The sequence below is a fragment of the Amphiprion ocellaris genome, chromosome 7 (assembly GCF_022539595.1).
Source record: "Amphiprion ocellaris isolate individual 3 ecotype Okinawa chromosome 7, ASM2253959v1, whole genome shotgun sequence".
In the NCBI taxonomy this organism is placed as follows: Eukaryota; Metazoa; Chordata; class Actinopteri; family Pomacentridae; genus Amphiprion; species Amphiprion ocellaris.
The window spans coordinates 10,926,843-10,947,935 of NC_072772.1; the positions used below are offsets into that span (position 1 = coordinate 10,926,843).

A 21,093-nucleotide genomic window follows, 5' to 3' on the forward strand; every position below is an offset into this window, starting at 1 on the left:
ACAGTATGTCAAAATTTAATGGGAAAAAGAAGACACTATTATAATAACCGATGAAGACTTATTACTCCGAAGCAAAAGATGCATTGTACCGGGGAGGAGCCTAAGTGCTGGAGGCAGTGTGGAAGTCAAGACGCCAATCACTGGCACGTATTCTGGGATTGTCCAAAACTAATACAACTCTGGAAGGATATTCACAAAATTATGGAATCTATATTGAATGATACATTACCTTTTGAATGCAATACGCTTATTGTGGGAATGACTAAAATGCACCCAGACAATACATATTTGTATAGAATTCATATAACTGCTTGTAATAAAGGCGATTACCAGACGCCGGCTCCTCCCTGAACCACCCAATATAGGACAATGGACAGATATTGTCAATGAAATATATCAGATGGAAAGGTTGACTTTTTCACTGTAGTTACAGATAACTAAATTTTCAAAGCTATGGTCAAATTGGATACCATATGTTTCAGCTAACTAAATGCAGCATATAGCAACCCTGAATGTAGAGGACATGTAAGGGGAGGGGTTAACATCCTGGCTTGGGAAATGTTTTTTTTTCATTTAATTTAAATACATTTATTTTTGTCATGAGAAGAAATTGCTTGGCCATTTTCTATTGTGTTACATTGCATCCAATGTTCAATGTTTCTGTTCATTTTTACAATTTTATGTTTATACTCCCCAAAAAAAAAAAAAAAAAGTTGAGAAGGGACATTTGTGAATTGGCCACAGACTGTCTCTGTAACCTACAGGCAATTTCAACGTATCTGTTTATCTTCTCAATATTTCAAAATAAAAATTTGCAAAAAAACCCCCAGCAAATCCAAAATCTATACTGGAAGAATTAAAACAAGGGATTATTTGCTCACCTTGGAAGCAGCCACTAGCTGTGCAGTGCTGGCAGCTATTTCATGTGAACAAACCATCAGCTCCTCAAACTTCCCTTTGCCCTGCACCACCAGGTCAGCAGCATCTCTGGAACAGCAGCACAGAGCAAAATAAACCCAGTGTTCTTTAATGTTGACAACACAGCCAGAGACACAGGATTTATGGGTGACCTTACGTGCCTCAAGGCTTACTGTGTTGTTTGCTCTTTATTTATTTCCTTGTAAAGGTCAACTCTTTGCTTCTTTAGGACCTTTACGATTCACAGAGTAAGCACAGCTGCTCACACTACACTTTTCCACTGCTGACTTTATGAACATGAGCACTTTTATACTTACACCATGACCGTGGCGCCCCATCCTACTGCTTTGGACGCAGAGATCAGGCCTTCGGTCCAGCGGGAGTTCTTGGCATAGAATTCCTTCATGGTGGCTGCCCCCTGGTGGACAAAATGTTTCATGACATGCTTTCAAACTCAGATGTAAACACAGGATTAATAATTCTTTTCATTGTCAATCAGCTTGCCACTTATTATCTTGTACAGTCAGCTGATTGTTTAGCTTCACAGTCTGGATAAATTAGAGAAACTCTGCTGATGATCCAACGTCTCCACGAGTCTCTCAGGAATCACACTGAAAATCACTTCCTCGTTGTTTCAGAAGCAACAAAGCAGAACAACTCACCCTGCCGCTCTCCACGATGTCCCTTTGCAGATCTTTGGAAGACAGAATGAGCTCCTTGATCGCCTGCATCAGCTCTGTGCAGGAGGCCAAGATCCTGCAGGGGGCGACAGAGCAGAACCAAACTGTCACTGATGTAACACTGATATGTCTAATGGACAGGAAGCTCAACAAATATCCTGAATGCAGCTTGTTCTAGTCTGATCTGCTCTACCTCTGAGATGCCATTTAAAAAAACAAAACATAATAATTCCATAAGATGATGATCAAGACATAAAGAAATAACCCTTAGTTCCCTCTAGTTAATGCATGACTGATGCGCCACTGACCTACATTCTCAGTGTAGTACTGCTAGCTGCAGTTTGTTTCTTTTATTAATCATCTCCTACAGCGGGGGGGGGCAGCTACTGAGAAAACAACTTTTTTTTTTTTTTAACATGAATAAGTAAGTCCCTGTGAGAGAAGAGAGAAAGTTTAATTGGCTTAATTTGCACTCAAAGAGAAATAATTCACATTAATGCAGCATTGCTCATGCAGCAAATCACTGTGATGGTGAAGTCTGGAGCAGAGAGCAAAAGCTTCTGTCCAGATAGAGATTTCTGAAGCTCTTGCAGCTGTTAGCAGCACCACATAAATAAAGCCACTGAGTGTAACAGTTTGTGGAGCTGCTCCAATGGGAAAAGGAAGCGACAAAGGGGTTATGCAGACAAACATTACGTGCCACACTGGCTTCAGACTTCACAGTTTGCACAGGCTTTGTGGCTGAATTGATGAAATTCTTTGCACATCAGCACTCAGTGCGTGACTGTCTGACTGCTCGCCTTGTTGAACAGCGTCTCTATTTCCAGTTCGCTGCCTTTGTTTGCATCTATTACATTAAATTCACAAACAAATAATTGGAGGTTCTGCTTGCCGTGTCGTGGATTCATAATGGATGTATTAGTTCCTCATTCTTGGAGGAATATTTGTTCAGTCACTTTCATTTCTCCTTCAATGCAGATGCATGTTTGTCCCAGTTTTAACACGTTATGGTTTTTTCTTTAATCCTCTGAACCCCAAACAGTTTCTGTGTTATTTTTTACTTTTTTGCCACAATTTTACTCACTGTGGGCTCATTTGTCACTGCAATATAAAGTCCTGTACCTCTGCGGAAACAGCACAAACCATGACTAGAAGTAGAGAAAAATCAGAAATGTCCTACGTGCAGCATGACACAGTCATAATGGAATAAAATATTAGAAAAAAAGACAATTCATTGCACAAAAATAATTAAAAAAAAACTGGAAACAAAGTGTACAACATGTTTTCGACTGTCCACAGGTTTTTACTAACATTGGAAATAGTGAGTCTGCATGGTATAGATATGTTACATCGTACACTTTTCATTTGTTCTCTATGAACACAGCCTTCAGTTCAACTGAAGTCAGTGATTTTTTTGCCAGATGACTGCTGGTCACAGCTGAGTCACTACTGGCTTCACAGTTGCTTCAAGGAGCACGGAATTTTTAGTATTTTTACGGCATCTGGGTAGCATAAATTGTTTTATTTTTTATCTAATTTTAAAAAGGGCAAAAATAAAGAAACAACAATTTATGGTGGAGACTCTGTGGCAAAATTGGAGACCACACTCACATATTTTGGGACTGTCCAAAACTGAAACTATTTTTGGAGGGGATTCAGGCGGAAATAAGATCGATTTGATTTGTCACTTGAGCCACTGTTCTATATAATCGGTTCTATTCCAGAGGAAGCAATGGATTAAAAAAAAGGCATATCTATTACATATCCTCCTACTGGTGGCAAAGAAAATGATCACTGTGTCTTGGCTCAACCCACTACCTCCCACCCTCCACCAATGGAGAGAGAGATTTAATAAAGTGTAGTTGATGGAAAAAATAACAGCAAAACTTCATTTGAAGTTTGGTTCCTTCCTTTATGAATTTATGGGCTCCTGTTATTGCTTACTTCAGTTTAACTTCATTTGGTTTTTACATATTTGACAGGCTGGGGGAGATGTTTCTGTTTGAATTGCAAGTGGAGATATAACAATATTTGTGTCTGGATTGTGTACTTTTATGTTTCATAACCCCTGGCTGCTCTTTAATTTAATTTTTCTCTAAACTTAATTTGAAATGCTCCTCTTTATGTGGGTTTAGATGATGCCATGTGTTAGTTGTGTTGCTGAATTGTATAATTGTTTTGTTTACCATGTGCATGTTTCCGTTTGTCCATTTTTGAGCTGCATATAAATATGTACGTCGCTTAAATAAAAATTTGGTTAAAAAAGGGCAATAAAAGAAAACTAAAGTAATAATAGTGAACAATAAAAAACAGGACTTGTAGAATAAAGGGATTTGAATGAATTGTCAAGATTTTAAGTTCAGATGTGGTTATGTTTTCCCACTGAATGTTACACCATACATCAGCTTTAGAAAATTAAAAATCAGATGATTCCTTCTGTTTTATCTGATAAATGGTAAAATATTTGTGATTTTTTTTTGCAAGATAACACGCCTTTCACCTTTGCCTTTTAGCAAGCAGCTCAGCTTAGCATTTAAGCTTTGGGACTCAGAGGGTTAAACTTAGTCTAACTTGCTACAATGGAGGAGACAGAAACCAACACAAAGCCAAAGAAAGTAGAAAAGTTTGTTTGTGGGTCAACTGTATTTCTATTTTGGGAAAATGAGACGAGCGTAATGAGGGCAGATCTAGTTCAAATCCGCTTTTCTGTCGCTCTCAACTCCTTCAGATACAAGATTTTCCCAGTATTCATTTGTCAGGAAGATGTCTGACCCTGTGTTTTCACCTGGGAGACACAATCATGTTTCTGAAGCTGCAATAACTAAAGCGACGTTAGTGAAAGAAGAGTGATTTTAGTATCTTTCCCAGTGGCGTCTAAAACCGGCCACAGTGTGAGTTTTACCTCTCGTTGACCTCCATCTTGATTCCTGTATCAACAGCTCGAGACTTGTTGAGCATTTCCTGTTGGGACACACAAGGGAGGGAAAAAAAAGACACTCTGAAGGTTAAAACAGCACACAAATAGCTGCACAAATACACATCTGCTGCGTCTCTCTCTCACATACGCACCTCTATCCTGGCAGCGGCTGATTCCACAGCGGCAGAAGTGGCAGCCATCTCCTGCTCCACCAGATCTCCCAGCTCCCCCTGCTGCAGCTCCAAACCCCGAGGACGCAGTTTCTGCAACGGCAAAAGGAGCTCAAGTTCAACTCGGTGTTAAAGATGCCAAAACAAGACTGACGTCAAACATGGCAGCAGAAATTAATCAGTCGGTTCATCACAAGGCAAATCTCGCTAAATTCAAAGATTGAGCAAAAAACCCCCCTGCAGCTCTGTGACTCATACGTCTCAGCGCCACAGTTCACCGCATCAGAGTCCCAACATGATGAAGTACAGACCTCTGCGGTGGCCAGGATGGCCTCCAGAGCTGCCTTCAGCTTGCCGTCATCCGCTGCAGCCAGACTGTCCTGCTGCTTCATGCGTCCCAGCAGAGCCAGAGCTTCAGCGCCGCACAGCTTCACACTCTCTGACAGCGCTGACGAGGACATGGACGGGAGACGCACATGTCATCACCAAAATAAATGTCAATTAACACACAAACACAGAAAGAGAAGCACCAATGCATAACACAGACACCGTATTTGAAGTGTTTGAGCCATCAGATTCCACACAGTGGTGCTATTTACACTTGTCTTCTATGAAAACATCTTCTAGAACTGTGATGTGTGACGGGGCCACTGGTGGCTGCAGCTGCTCTGTTAATTAAACCGACGTCCCCTCCGGCAAAATGTCAACCTGCAGCTCAAACAGCCACTCTGACGGGAGGAAGTGGAGAAACTAAATCTGTTGGCCTGGTTTTTTTTTGCTTGTTTGTTTTTTAGATGCAGCTGATTAGCATCAAACTGTACACAAGCTCTCAAATGCTGTATTCAAATGTTTTGAACCACATTAGGACAAACACGGTCACAGCAAAGTGCTCTCATTGATCCTCAGTCTGACAGCTACAGACGACCGTTCGACCCAGTTTCAGTCCCGTGTGTTTGGTTTTTGTTCCAACAACATGATCGCTGGCCAGAGCTTTGATATGTTTGGGCTTGTTTACACTTGGCATCTCCCAAGAGAGCAAAAAAAACACATTACTTCTGTATGAAGTCAGCGATTTTGTTTTATCTACGCATGTGTTGGCTGATAATCTGCATTGAAACACAACTAAGGAGCCATTTGTGGTTGTGATGTGAAGGCTGTGGCAGGACAGTCTGATTATTTATCGGGGCTGCAGGGTGACTTTTAACATCGTGTGCCTAACTTCTTCATGTAGCACATAATTTAGATGCATCCAAAGGTTTGTATGCCTCTTATGGCTGAAAAACAGATTATAAGTGTCACCTTATTTATTAGTTCCCACACACATTATGCATCAATGAAGGTGTAGACAAATGTTTTTTTTTGGTCTAGAACTCAAAGTTAGTCAAAGTTCAGTCTTCTGTGGCTATATTATAAGCAGTGGTAAATTCCATTAGCGTATCTGACTCCAGATGCATAACTGTCTGGATGAGTTTCTTTGGGCCATTGTGTTTTTTTTAACTCATTTAAATTAAGACTGTCAATGATCTGACAATAAAAGCACTGCTTCCCAGAGACGATTTGGCTGCAGGCTTTGCAATAAATGCAATCAAAATGGTGGCTAGAGAGAAGTTACTTGTGGCGGTGCAGCGTTTCCAGTGTGCATACAGAGACTCATGCAGTTTAGAGAGGAGACTGGAACTCAGGTTATTTTCTACTGATGTCCTCTAAATCAGCGGTCTTCGACCTTTTTTGCACCATGGGCCGGTTTCAAGCAAGACAATTTTCTACAGACTGGTCATCGTGCACACAACAAATAATCATTTTTTTTATTTTAAGAAGTGTCCTAAAGGAGTAAAATTACTTTTTATTGCTAAATATGTAATTATTTTTTTTTTCTGTTGCAGCCTCTCACTCTTTCCAAAGAAGTTCTCCAGAGACATTTGTTTCTTATTAATTTTGGTAAGGGTTAGACTGACGGCTTCATTTAACGGCTTCAGGAAAAATGACAGAGTGAAGAGCGGGAAACAAGCACAGATGGAAGTGATGTCAAGATTATTTAGTCATTTTTCAAAATAAAACACCCAGCAGATTCTGCTGGAAATAAAATAAAAAATAAAACATTTTTATTCTTTCTGTGCGGCCTGGTACCAAACGACCCACATCCTGGTGGTTGGGTACGGCTGCGTTCAACGCCTCATAAGCAGACTACTGGTAGATTCTACAATTTACAGATGTTCCATAAATGTCTCACATGCATCTGTAGATGGCAGCTAAGCACAGAGAAGCTTCTAGTCTCCACTCAGTTTCTGCAGTTTATAAAGCTTAAAGTTTGCAAAGACAGACAGATCTGCCTAATGTGAGGCAAACAATTGCAATCAATGCAAATGTTCAGCTGCACTGGAGCTTTATGTAATAGACTGATACCAGGTATCACAGCAAATTCATCTGAATATTACTTTATAATAGTACAAATAGCGAACATCACGAATGTCGACACAGATGACGGTTCTGACGCTGCCCAGCATTACTGAACACATCCAGAAAAGTTCTCACAGACATGTCAGGACATGTGTGAGCCGAGTGACGCACCCACAGATTAAAATCAGAGAGACGCCCAGACTGCAGTCTACAATCACAGACTTACCATCAGCCTGCTCCACTGGCACCATGTGGGAGGTGGCACTGCCCTGAACGATGGTGTCGCCCACTAGGTGGCCACACTGGGTCACCACTCGCACTAACTCAGACACACCTGCACAGAGAGAAACAACAATAAAAACTTATAAAAATCGTACCAAATTTATATGGAGGTTCCTTGTTCATTAAACAGTCTCTTAAAACCTCAACATGAGATTGACTCATTAATGTTTGAACCACTAATAAACACTGTCAGGTCATTCTATGTCAAATCATCACACTTTTAGAACAATTTCTGCATGACCATCTATGATTTGCTTGAAAATTTTACAGCTAAAATATGGATATTCATGTAAAAAAAATTGTGAATTATTTGTTGAATATATCAAATACATTCTGAGATCATTTTTAAAAAGATATTACCCGCCTAGCCACTCAGCATGTTTTTTCGCAGATTGAAATTTGAGGCTGTAAATAACAATATTACAGGACCTATCGAAGATAAAGGTCTGAAGTTTTCACTGTTTTAGTTTTCTCATCAGGTCATTAATTCAGAATCTGCAATATTGGACAAGCAGATCAAATAGGTGAGTTGAAATATGTAAAAAAAACAAAACAAAACTGAAGCATCATGAAAATCTTTTGCGTACACATTAACAACTAATTGATGATGCAGAGGTCAACTAGTGAGACTTTCTGAACTGTATTTAATTGCATGTCAGAATAACACAAAACGTACAGAGTACTTTAAAATATCAAATACAAAAAAATCACAAAAAAAAAGGTCAATGTTAGCTTTTTATAACTGAGAGGTTGATCAACATAAAACACAGTTCTGGAGTTTCAAAATGGTTCTACAAACATAACTAAGAAAAATATATTTTTAAGTGGGTATATTATTTTTCAGACCCTCATTATTTGATTTTGGAATAAACTGCTGCAACTGTTGAAGCTAAAAACATTTCATTGTTGGTAAACTTATTCCATTGTAACAGGGAGGGAGGAAATCTGCCCAGAACCGACTTCTCTCCCAAAGAATAACAACTTATTTTTAACACAACAGCGAACACAAAACTATTTTCCCACTTGCCTGTTGTCAGTAGCTCCTTATAGGAACGCTTCCATACTGTACAAGCAACTGTAAGTCCTACTATTCAAAGACAAAACTGCTTCTCAAAGATGTAAAGGCATCTCTCTAGAAGGACCTGGAGCGTAGTCTACATCCCATAAGTTGATCAAGGAGCCTCTTCAGCATGAACTTCCTATTTCTGACCCTAATCTCTCACATTGCTGCAATCTCTGACCAACTCATCCTGGTAACACAAAAAACATTTCTGAAAATAAGTCAATATAGAAACAACTCATCCCTGACAGACGATTAACAGATGATTACATTTCAGTTTGCTTTCACATCACAACTTCTCCGTGTCGTTTTACAGTCAATAACAACCCCACAGTTGTTCCTGTTCTGGCATTTAAAGGGTGTCTCACCTGTGTTGTCAGCCAAGAAGGCATCTCTGGCAGAATGTAATCGGCCCACGCAGTCTAAAGAGGCTTGGCATCTGGATGCCAGGTAGTCTGCAGAGATGGAGAGCACAAACATATTACAACACACGGAGCTAATTAGCACCGCGGCGCTGCTCGGCATTTTATAGAAGGAAACTCTTGGCGTCTGACCTGCGGAGCTGGTGCAGCTGATGTGTGCCGGGTCGTCGATCTGAGCCAGGGAGTCCTTGATGATCTTCTCGGCCTCGTCCACAGCTCCCTGCAGGCTGGACCACCGGGCCGCCACCAGCTGGCTCTCCAACGCCTGCTCCCTGCTCTCCTGTGGAGTCAAACACACACATAAAGGGTTAGAAATGACTGAGGGTCTAAATGTTGATGTTAAGATAATCATTGGCCACACTGGATCTCTGTGGTTCTCCTATAAAACATCTGCTTGATTCATTGCAGCTAATTAAGAGAGTTGATTAAGAAAGATCGTCGAAACTCAGACGATTCTTCACCTTCTCATTGAGCTGATTCTGCAGGGCTTCGGCCGTCTTCACCCCGCTCTCCCTCTCCGTCGCCAGAGAGCTCTGGACTCGCTCGAGCTCCTCCCCTCGCACCGCCAGCTCCGCCTCCACCTTCGACAAGGTCTGTACGAGCTCAGCCTTCTCAGACTCCAGGGCGGAAAGCTGAGTGCCGAGCACCTCAGTAGACTGCATCGAGGAACAAAAATCAAGAAGTTAACAATAGAAGGAAAGTGAGAGGAGGACATGGTCGGGATAATACACAGCTGTCAGGATGTGGTTTGATGCATAAATAAAAACAGAAGAAAACAAAAACGCTTTATCTTTAGCCACTAGCAACATTGTCTCAGTTTAAGTTTGTGCAGAGCCCTGCAGTCTCCAGAGAGGGTTTGGGTCGAGGTCAAGTTTACAATCAAAGGGAGCACTGGGAAGTTGTGGTTGTGCAACTTGGCTGCAATGCAACCATCATGAATTACAGCAACAGAGTGAAGTTACATCAGATCCTGTGCGCTGGAGCTTTGTGAATGTGAAAGCGCTGAAATTTGAGCTCATTAACTCTCGTTTTTTACAGGTGGGAGTTAGATAACGAGGTGCATGCGTGGAAAAAAAAAAAAGCAGCAGAAAGACTTACAGCCTGGAAGCCAGCAGGTCCGACAGACAAGGAGGAATGAAGGAGAAACAGAGCTGTTAAGAATATGATTTTTTATGACAGGAGCTAGCGAAAGCTGCGTCAACGGGAAACACGTGAGGAGAGCGATGATGAAACGTGGGCTGTGTGTGAAAAGGACTGTGGAGATTTGAGGGAGATGGAGGAGGACAGCGAGAGTGACAGAGTTGATAAGTGGTAGCTACAAAAATAGGACGTCAGGAGTGGGAGGCTGAGACAGAGGAGAGGTACGGAGATGTGCCGGGAAACATCTGAAAGAAGTCCATCAGCGGAGTCGACACAGATTAGGAGGGTTAATAGCACAAATTAATGCTTATTAAACTAATTCAATTACCACCTTACACATATTTCTGCAGATCATTTTGTTAGCTACTGATAGAAGCACATTTTTTCCTGAAACACTCCAAAATCAAATTCATACTTAACATTCTGCAATGAAATGCTCCACTAATGTAAGTGTGGTCCAAATGTTAGTATCTACATGAGCAGCTGTTTGATTTGGACTTTTCTGCTTCCGTGTTCTTGCACATAAATGCCTTCGGTCGCCTGTTATGAACATCAGCTTCTGCAAGTTCTTGGCTCAGTTGTGCGGCGATGACAAAAACAAACCAGAGAGACGATTAAGAGGAGAAAAGAAGTGGGGAGGTGAAACACAGTTTAGTTACTGTTTAAAGAATTCCTGCACTCTGAAATACCAACTCATTCCATCACCAAAGTCAAAAAAATGTATTAGCATATCAATTCTGTCAGAGGCTGAAGTCTGAAATGGTTTCTGTAAAAGAACAGTCGGTGACTAAGAGGAGAGCTGACATGGAAAAGAAACAGTGAAATGAAGGGAGTGACAGATGGGGATTCTAAGAGATGTCAATGTGACAGAAAATGGAAAATGTTAAAATTTTACTTTTGAATGTTGACAGAAGCTTAAAAGCAGCCATCATCCACCATTGTAGTCAGGATCTGTTGCTAGCATTGAAAGCAGGGATTTAGTCTTCTGAATACTGACAACAGCATCCAGGTAAAAATGTATCTGATCCAGGATAGAGATCATTATCTGCAGTAAAATTTCTGTGCTAATTAACCGTCTGCATCCCAAAACCTGCCAGTGTGGTAAGAAGGCACGTTACTTCTTTTTATAATCACCAAAATCACAACATTTATCTGAGAGTTCTGTCCAGAAAAACATCCAAATCTAAGCTAAAAATTTGATATTTCATCAAAATTACTTCTTACTTCTACATGTCTCATTTACAGATTTGTCAACAATAAACTATTTTCATTAACTAGACTCCGCAAAAAAAATTAACTTTTTGTACTCCTCAGTCATTTGACCAATTTTAGGGACATTTCAGCTGAACTGCAGGCTGTGCACAGAAGAGATTTTTTAGCTCTTTCCACAGTTGTGCTGTTTCCATAGAGGTAGAGGTGACTTTATATTGCAGTGAAAAATGAACTCACAGTGACTAAAAGTCAAAAACACTCAGAAACTGCTTGGAATTTAGAGGGTTATTATGCAAAGGAGTTCAGACTTTAAAACTGAGCAGCACATTCGTATGACTAATGCTGTAAAAGAGGGGTGTAAGTGAGATGACTAAATAATTCATGATTAGAATAAGAGTTTGTGACGCCAGCAGCCCATTATTAGATTTTATCCAGACTGTGCTCCATTAGAATTGCCAAGGTCTGTTAGTCACAGTGACAAAATCCCTGTCATTAATCTTTCCACACTTTCTTCAGCAGCTGGTATTTTTTTTTAAATGACAGAAAATTGGTGCTTCATAAATTAGTACTGAAACAGCAGCTCCGTGGTCGAGTCAGAGGATCTTTTCATGTATGGAGTGTTAAACGGCAGAGAGGTGAGCCACCTGCTGTGATGAAGCCATGGTGGTCTTCAGGGAGTCCAGCTCTGCCCGGCTGGACACCAACTCTCTCTGCAGCTCCAGAAGCTGGTCCACCTGCTCTCTCTCCTGAGCATGAAAAAAAACCTCTTTTAGACAGCTCACAAAACAAAAAAAAGTGCAATTTCTCAAAGCTGTTTGGGTCACTTTGTTGCAGAAGGTTCGCACAGCGGGGTGACAAAAATGAAGCCACAGCGCGGTGCTGATCTTTTGTACTGTTGAGCGTGTTCGTTTTTTGAGATAGAAGACAAACTACTTCTCTGTTTATTTTCTAAATATCAGCGTCTCAAAAGATTCTTGTACAAGGACCTTTTTGTTTGGAACAGCCTCCCAGAAAAGGATAAAATCAAAAGTGAACACAACATTTTATTCAGTCTAGTATTGTGTGATAGGTCATAGATATAAACATCTAATTCAAATATTGAAATGTGATTGGCTAAAGGTGGGGATAAACCGTGGTCTAGACGTAGTTCCTCATTAGTTGGTGCACAGATATGTCCATATCTCTTGGCACATGATTCATCCAATCCCCAGGAGCCACATCCTGTAAAAAGAACCTCCTGCAAACTTTTTCCCGCTTTCTATCAGTTAGTATTATTCCTTTGTTAGCTGAGATATGATGCAGCCATTAGTGGTATCTCACAGGGGGGTGCAGGTGTCCCTTGGGGAGGATTAATATGGTTTTCTCCCTCAAACAACCTTGAGTCAGCAGTTGCAGTAGAATTAATTGTTACATTATAAGAAAGAAGGAATGTGCTGTGTATCAAAGCCAAAACTCTATCTTTGTTAGTGTGTGCACTATTATTTATCAATATTATAAAACTCATATCTAATATCAATTTCAGTGTTCAGTTATTAGTTCCTTTGTGAGATAAAAAAAAGTCCTAACAGTACATATTCGGCAGCGACAACAAAGTGTATCTCCCCCTCACCTGTCTGTCTGCAGCCTCGTGAGCGGCCTTCACCTTCTCCTGCATCTCTTTCCTCACGGCCTCCACTTCGTCCTGTGCTGCCCGAGCCACTGTCATCTGCCGGGTCACCTCAGCGTTCTGCTCAAACGCAAAAGGATGTGGGACAAAGAGAAACACACCAAAATAATTAGGACAGAGGCGTCATCCTCAGCTGGGGGGGAAGTAAAAAGGACACTCGGAGGACAGTGCGTAACCTGACTTGAGAGTTTCGGGTTTTATAGCTGGTATAAGGACACAAAGAAGAGCCTCACGGTCATGAAGTGGAACAAGGCGTTTTTCTCACCTTTCTCAGCAGGTCTGCATGACTCTGAACCAGCTCCGTGTATTTCTCCTTCAGTTTGGTGTAGCGCTGCTCGTTGGCCTGAGCTTTTCCTGGTTAAAACATGCATCAACACATAAAGACAGAAGGTGAACAGAGATCAAGTTTAATAAATTCTGCACAGTTTTTCATGTGACAAATGTTCCTGTTTCTCCTTCCCTTTGCTATAGCTCATTTTCAGAAATTAAAGTACTTTCAAATCCCCAATTTGCTGTTTTTTCCTTTTCTTGTTTTAATGAGTGTTGAAGAATCTCTTCAGTATTCAAGTAATTAAGTCACTTGTGATTCCAGAGGAGGTAATCTTGAAAGGCTACTACTTGAAGTGCTTTTTTTTCCACACAATAACAAGACTAACTTTTACATTCCTGCACTCAACACTACTTTGGATACAATATAAAAGAATAACACTTGAACCTAGAAATCTTTACATTGTCTTAAGTGTGCCGACGTGTCCAAAGATGCTCAAATAATGTGTCCGTGTTCTGTTGAAGTGTATGTAAGTAAATGAATCCTCACTCTCGATCTCCGTCAGGCTGCGCTGCTCCTTCTCCGTGTCCTCTCGGACCCTCCGCAGGTCGTCCAGCTCTGCCTTCAGGAACTCGCTCTCTCCGACAGCCTGCAGCCTCAGGTGGCTCTGCTCGGCGAGCTCCGCCTCCAGCTCGCTGACACGTCCCCTCAGCGCCTGACACAACCGGCCACTCTGGAGACGGATGGAGAAGAGACAAAAAGGGGGACAGAGCAACAACAGTGAGATGGAGAAAAGGTTCTGCAGATGCTGTGCAGACAAGGTTTTCAAACTAGCGCCTCTACCTCCAGCCTGAAAGACTCCAGCTCTTCCTTAAGGGCCTGAATCTCCCTCGTCAGCTGTTCGATCAGACGGTCTCTGGTGAATACAGACAAAATTTACCCTCATTAAGGGAATAAACACTGTTAAATAAACTGTGTTGTCACAGTTGCTAGCCATCTGCCACAGGAACATTTCTGTTTGATTTTGGCCCTTAAAGTTTTCTAACTGTTCACTCTATTTTAAAGCTACATGTTACTATTTTTAACATAAACAGCCCAAATGTGATTTAATGAAAGATCCATGTCTGGGGTTAAACTGGCAGTAAATATACAGTGTTGTCTAGACAGATAATTCCCCAAGAGGAAACATTTTAATACCCTGAATATTATCATATCTCACGGACAAAACATACACAAATAAATACAGTGTACCGACGGTCATATAAATATATACGCACAGTGTATGTATTAATGCCCTCCAAGCAAGCCCACATATAATTACATACTTATTTGCACACAACCACATATTCACTGTGATATTCTAAGATAAGAGACTAGATTGTGTAATCCTTCATTGATCCAAGAGCAGGGAAAATTGCAGCGCTATAACAACATTGGGGAAAGTACAAAAATGTGGTGAACAAAAAACCTAGGAAACACGCAGACACTGTTGATATTGTGCAGATTCTTCTACATGTACAAAAACAAGTCGTTGTCCTGATTCCTCTGAACGTAGAAAAGAACAATAAAGGTATTTTATTTACAGCTTCGAACGCTGGAGGGATAAAACTCCAGCCAAAGCGGCCCTCTGCATTTAGAGTCCTGAAAGGCTGGATCTCAAGAGGTTTAAATTGAGGCAGTTAAGAATGCTGTGTGTTCTTGTTGAAAGATGGTGAAGAAGTAGCAAATGTAAGATCATTTTTAATCATCATGATATCTTAGTGAGACATATTTATGATCCCTTGGTTGACATGTGGGACAACCGTCAGCATTCTCTGGTGATGAACTTACTTGTCGTCTTTGCGCATGCCGTTCTGACTGTTGAAGTTGAACGGATCGATGGCAGCTGAAGTGCCAAACAGGTCGTCAAACTTGGTCTCCACGGCGGCCTGAAAAGGAAAAACACAGAAATGTAATGCATGTATGCAAAGTGTTAAATGTGAGCTAACATTTCATTTTATTTCAAGTTATTTTTTGGGGCTTTTTTTGGGCTTTATTGGCAGAGCAGCAGTGAGAGAGAGGCAGGAAAGTGGGGAGAAGAATGCAGGAAGGACCTGCAGCAAAGTGCCTATAGCCCCTGTTTATGGGTCACCCCCTCAACCTGTTGAGTTACAGAGGTGCCCCTAATACTCTAAATGTACTTGCTGTATCTACAAAATTCAACTATGTACTCTCAGTGATCACTTTATTAGGTACACTGGTCTAGTACCAGGTTAGACCTCCTTCCATTCAGTTGCTGCAGAGGTGTGGACTGGTGTGGACTTCTCTTCTGCCGCTGTCGCCTGTCAAAGGTCAACATGTTTCATTCACAGATGCTCTTGCGAAGGTCATTTTTTCAGTTAGATGCCATCCAAACTTGTTCTTGTTTGTAACTTTCTTTTTAAAGTCTTGAGATCAGCTTTTTCTAAGACACTCAAACCAGCCTATCTGGAACCAACAACCATTTCAAGTTCATAAATCACCTTTTTCCCCCATTTTGATGCTTCATTTAACAGATCTTAACTGTGTCTACAGGACTAAACACACTGAGATTCCATCACATGATTGGCTGATTAGATATTTCCTTTAACAGGTAGTTGGTAGTTTATCTAATGCAACGGTCACTGAGTGTAGTTGTAGGAAAAACCTTCATTAGATTTTATACATTACCATCCACCTCAGTACTGCTGCAGTTTTCATGTCTTCTATCAACCCAGTAGGCTTTAAATCATTTTTTTAGGTCCAGCTGCTCAGTAGATTATGGGTCCAAAACACTGTTAATTACTTCATTATCTCACTTGGTCACAAGCAGTTCAACCTCAACAGCCAGGTATGTGAAAGTCAATCTAATTAACACCAGTGACATACCGGTATAGATACATACCAGATGTTCAGTTTACTCAAGATTCTAAAGAGTCTATGTGTGAAGCAGGTTATTTCCTGTTTTATCCTTCTGCATCTGTTCCTCCTGACTGCTCCCACAAACACAACATCCCTCTTCAATTTCTGATTGCCGATTACAGCAGCACACGAGTGAGGCAGGGAGCCAGGCAGCTACAAGACAGATGGTACCGTTCGGAGGTATGTGTAGTTACCGGCAGCGCTGGGATGTCTGTGTCCACCAGGTCGTCTGTTTCCACCACATGCTCCGACTCGGGGGACGAAGACTCAGCGGGGATCACGACCACGGGGCTGATGTGCTCCGACAGAGCAGACGCACGCAGGAAGTTAGGAGGGTTCTGCAAGAACCAGAGAGCAAGAGTGTATTACTTTAAAGCTGCATGGATGTGTATTTGCCCAGTTTAGATCCTGGTTACAGAAATATATGATGCCTGCAAATCAGTTTCCCTGCATTCCCATGAAAGCGTCTTAATCATTCACCTTCGGTCAGGATTCTAGTGTCCATAGCAACTTGTCGGAGTGAGATTTAGCATGTATGATACGATGGGATGAAAGCATTAACTTGCTGAACCACAAGCAGTTTCTGGTTGTTTATTTGCTCCTGTCACGTTTTCACTCACTGTGGTTCATTTTTCACTGCAATATAAAGTGATGCACCTCTATAGAAAGACACAACCATGGAGGAGGAGAGAGAACTCAGAAATGTTCTCTGTGCAGTGTGGCACAATCACAGCGCCATAAATCATAAAAATCATTAAAAAATTAAATTTCTTCGATTATTAATTGAGAAAACTAGAATGAACATGTACAACAATTTTGTCCACAGGTGTTAACAATATTAGTCTACACAGTATAGATATCGTACTACTTGTATTCTTAATTTGTTTGTATGCTTGTCTCCTAACTGCTCGGTGGAAACACTGCCTGCAGTTCAGCCAAAAGTCACTGAATTTTGTCACGTGTCACACACGGTTTCACGGTTAAGGCTGAATCCAGTTGGTGCATCTGGTTTATTTTAGCCAATGTTTTAAAGGAGACACGTAGAATAAAGTGTTTTTAATGAGATATCACAATTGAATTTTTTTAAACCTCTGAATGAGCAGCACATCACGGGTTCTACTAAAGTGAAGCTGCTGTAAATAATGTTGGATATTTCAACATGTGTTGTTGGGGAGAATCTGTTGAGTCTGATTGAATTTTAAATGTAAATTTGTCGGGTTTAAGACAAAACACTGCATGGCAAAAACATTTTTCATGCTTTTGGAATTTCTTACAATCAGCTTGAAAGTTGGAAATCTGGCAATACTTTCCTTTTTTACAGTTCAGTTTCAAGTTTCTGAAAAATGGCATCATTTTACAGATTTTTTTTTTTTTAAAGATAACAGGCCTTTCAAACTCACTGGTCGGTTTTGGAGTTCAGAGAGTTAAAATCGAACCACAATCTGAATATTGCTGTTTGGGTTTTTTTTTTTTTTTTATCATCATTGCTCAGCTGCTTCATTTTGATGAGAAGACTAAATATGACTTCATGCTATTTTTGCCTCATTTGCATTTTGTTTCCTATGTCTATGTTTGCTTACAGCTCAAAAAAATCAATGATCAGTTTCATGTACACAGGACATCCTACAGTCATAATGACAATGCAAAGATAAATGTACACACACATCCTGCTATTTGTAATCACTTGAACAACAGAAAAATTCATCTGCAACTCTTCTGAACTTCAAATATTATAACATCTAAGCAAAGATGATGTAGTGAGACACCCTCAAAACGTGAAGCAACCGTCATGGGTCAACTGGGGCCTTTGGTGTGGTTAGAATGTGTGAAACGTACGGCGGATTGAGTTCTCACCTCAGGCAACTGTGGGATCTGAATCAGCCTCTTGAAATACTGCAAGTTACTGGAGCGATAGAACAAACTCTTTAGCCTGAGAGCAGGAGCGATATGACGAGAGAGAGAGAGGAAGAGACAGAAAATCAGAGTGAGGAGGGTGGACGAAGCAGAAAAGTGTGACACTGTGAATTCATTCAACACGATACCAAGAGCTCAGTCATCTGGGTCACACTCAGATGAACTGTGACCGGCTGGTTTCCTGCCTGTTTGTGCGACTGCAAGTGAACTCACTTCTTAAACTGCTCCTGGAAGCGATCTCTGTGGCCCTGCAGAGTGTCAGCTGGAAGGCCTGCAAGCACAAACAAAACACAAACACATCAGGGCTTGTTAAGCGGTCAGGAACTAACCACATATTCACATAGATACTGCATTAATGCAAGTCTGAACGCACACATGTATGATGGGATTTGAGGTGAAAGCATCCAAATCTCCAAAAGGTCGACTCTTTACAAACTTAGAAAAAGCCTTTTGAAGCTGAGCTGCATGTGTGAATTTATCCAGCAGCGCTTTGAAAAGTTTGTGGAGCCCAAGAAGTCTGAGAAATGCTTTAAGTTTGAGAGGAGCATGTCTTCTTTCAGTCTTTGAAGGAAACTGTCACCAATTTTATGTATTCCCATATATTAAGCCTGTATTGCAGAGTGTTAAGGACTAAAGGTAAAGTTAGAAAGTCAGCCATGTAGCTCAAGAGACCAAGAACCACCTGTACGAACAGATTTGTTCTTATATGGTGTGTACGACTGATTCAAGAGACTAAAGAATAGAGTTCTTCCTCTCCACTGTCACCAAGTGCTTGTCCAAAGGGAACTGTGGGTCTTCTCTCTATAATATTATAACGTAATGATATTAGCATTTAAACTACACAGGCAAGTCAACTTTGGTTTTTAATGTGCTACATACAAAAGTTTGAATTGACTTAATTTTGTAACACACAATGCTCTCAGGTTGTGTCATTTATCAATTTACAAGTGTTAACTATGCTAACTGCCCCAATTTTAGGAGCTTAAACCATCTGCAGCGTAGACACTACAAATAAATGTAGCAAAAGTTATGCGGATGTGGATGTAGCCTCAGATTCATTCCTGATCAAACCTGAAGAAGGACAAATGTAGGAGAGATTTAGGATGCGAAATGAAAATGCTTTTGCATGAGGGCCAGTTGCTGATTTGATTGGTTTTCTTGAGCGGTAAGAATGGTTTGTTGCAGTAATTGCATGCAAATAAAGTTTCACACCTGTTACAAAGTTGCTTTACTGTGAAGCCTCAAATGATGATCAATCATTTCAACAAAGAACGAACCATGAAAGCAATTTAAATCGCATTTCTTTTCCTTTTTACTTCAAGTACGTGCTGCAGCTGCCCTCACAAAGTACGAACTGTTGCACGCAGGACGCAAACAACTGGGACATACTTTTTTGTTATAATGGTGCACCTTAAACTCAGACCATTGTAGCCTGTAGCGCTAAAGAACATGTCATCTGTCGTCTATGTCTACGCCATCTGTCCGTGACGTAACGGATTGTGAATTAAAATGGTAAGAAAAGCATGCTGGCTTGCATACTGCAAACTTATAGTTTACTGCAACTTACATACTAAGTAGTGGAACATCCTAAATCTTTTCTGGTGTACTATATAGCATTGAAGTGTGGACAACAGGGCATACGGACGTTAGGGGAGTTTTGCTTTAACTTGGAGTCAATAAATGCAAATCACCAAGATTGGAGTTAACAAGGTTTGCAGAATTACAAAAAAAAGCAGGATATTTCTATTTGGACCACCAATATTGAGCACCTGCTAGTGAGGGCTGCTGTTTTTGAGGCTGTAGCTGTACAGTTTCCCCTGTAGCAGTGTGTTTGTGTGACTCACAGGAGTGCAGCTTAAACAGCAGCTTGACGGTGTAGTCATACAGGTGGCTGCAGTCCAGGATGACTTGGATGAGGGGAGCCAGACGACACTGACCCGCCGCCGTCACCGACACCGACCGAGACATGTCCAGGGAGCTGAACACTGTGGGGAGACAGAGACCCGATCAATGAATGTAGTCTGGAAACCGACACACACACAGACTTGTATGAGCTCATCAGGTATCGATGCAACCAGGAGCCACAAACACACACACAGATGTTCATGCACACAGCTCATCAGTCACATATTGTTCCTGAGTTTTTATTCATTTCACTGCCTGGACCATAATTAACTTCTAAGCAAAACACAGCTCACTCTTGTTTTTTTTTTTTGTTTTTTTTTAAAGACAGGAAACAGGCTTTTTTAGTGGAGTAGAGAAGGAGCAACAACCTGAACACTAACAGGATTGTCTGAGTCCCTCTCTGCCTCCATCATTACGCCCCTCTTTCATTTCCCAGCCGCCTCGCTCACAACGTCCCCAAAGTCGGACGCTGAGAGCCTCTGAGCAGAGCAGAGGCGTGGTTTCCTGCACAGCTACAAAACACAGACACCTCAGGCTTGGCCTCTTTACCCCCAGATGACGTGATGCTTTTAAAATACACCAGACCAGAGGAGGAAGCTGACGGCAGCTTTGAGATTTGGGTGTGAGGTCGTCAGCCAGCAACTCTAATATGTAGAGGATTTCTTTGTTTGTATTAAAAAAAATGGTTCATCCAATCATGGAAAGCATCAAATTTGCAAAAAACATCAAACCATAAGCTGCACATTGTTGTCTTGAATGCTAAAAGAGAGATATGACTTTGGCAAAGAACTCATTTCTCTAGAGAGAAGAGGAGGAGGAGGGAGAGATAATATCATCATGAGGACACAGAATGAGGGGCATGATAAATAGAAAGCAGAATGTAATTTCCTCCTGATCACTCATGAGTGGAGGCGCACAGATTTTCCAGCATTTCTTCTGAGCTCCTGGTCTATTTTTATCCGGGGCCATACTTTAAGAGACATTAACCTGGGATGACTCAGCCAGACAACAGCTCGGCTCCGGTACAGTATGTAACCACTAACTGCCCTGCAGCTCGCTGAGGCAGATAAAGGTGGAGCGCAGATGATACGGCTGATATCATCCGTCCACGTCAGCGTCTGTTTCTGTGCACCATTAATGTGCCAGTCAGACTGTCTTTCTGTCTGCCATAGTGTGAACTTGTGTGCATTATTCTGTGTGTGTGCGCTCAAGAGAAGCACAGC

At 41.2% G+C, this 21,093-nt stretch overlaps 1 protein-coding gene across 3 annotated transcripts in view; it reads right to left on the bottom strand.

Moving 5' to 3' along the window:
* Window positions 1-21,093, bottom strand: part of hip1 (huntingtin interacting protein 1) — a 65,853-nt gene that overhangs the window by 6,295 nt on the left and 38,465 nt on the right. For all 3 annotated transcript variants that reach the window (XM_055012119.1, XM_055012121.1, XM_055012120.1), the window contains 20 exons: window positions 19,810-19,950; window positions 18,179-18,236; window positions 17,906-17,981; window positions 16,246-16,389; window positions 14,963-15,060; window positions 13,976-14,048; window positions 13,682-13,865; window positions 13,130-13,218; window positions 12,808-12,924; window positions 11,843-11,944; window positions 9,308-9,502; window positions 8,979-9,126; window positions 8,793-8,879; window positions 7,309-7,416; window positions 4,997-5,133; window positions 4,668-4,778; window positions 4,501-4,559; window positions 1,581-1,674; window positions 1,236-1,336; window positions 882-987 (listed from right to left, as the gene is read on the bottom strand). In XM_055012119.1, coding sequence (XP_054868094.1) covers window positions 882-987; window positions 1,236-1,336; window positions 1,581-1,674; window positions 4,501-4,559; window positions 4,668-4,778; window positions 4,997-5,133; window positions 7,309-7,416; window positions 8,793-8,879; window positions 8,979-9,126; window positions 9,308-9,502; window positions 11,843-11,944; window positions 12,808-12,924; window positions 13,130-13,218; window positions 13,682-13,865; window positions 13,976-14,048; window positions 14,963-15,060; window positions 16,246-16,389; window positions 17,906-17,981; window positions 18,179-18,236; window positions 19,810-19,950 — 2,228 coding nt within the window. The remainder of the gene's footprint in view (window positions 1-881; window positions 988-1,235; window positions 1,337-1,580; window positions 1,675-4,500; window positions 4,560-4,667; window positions 4,779-4,996; window positions 5,134-7,308; window positions 7,417-8,792; window positions 8,880-8,978; window positions 9,127-9,307; window positions 9,503-11,842; window positions 11,945-12,807; window positions 12,925-13,129; window positions 13,219-13,681; window positions 13,866-13,975; window positions 14,049-14,962; window positions 15,061-16,245; window positions 16,390-17,905; window positions 17,982-18,178; window positions 18,237-19,809; window positions 19,951-21,093) is intronic.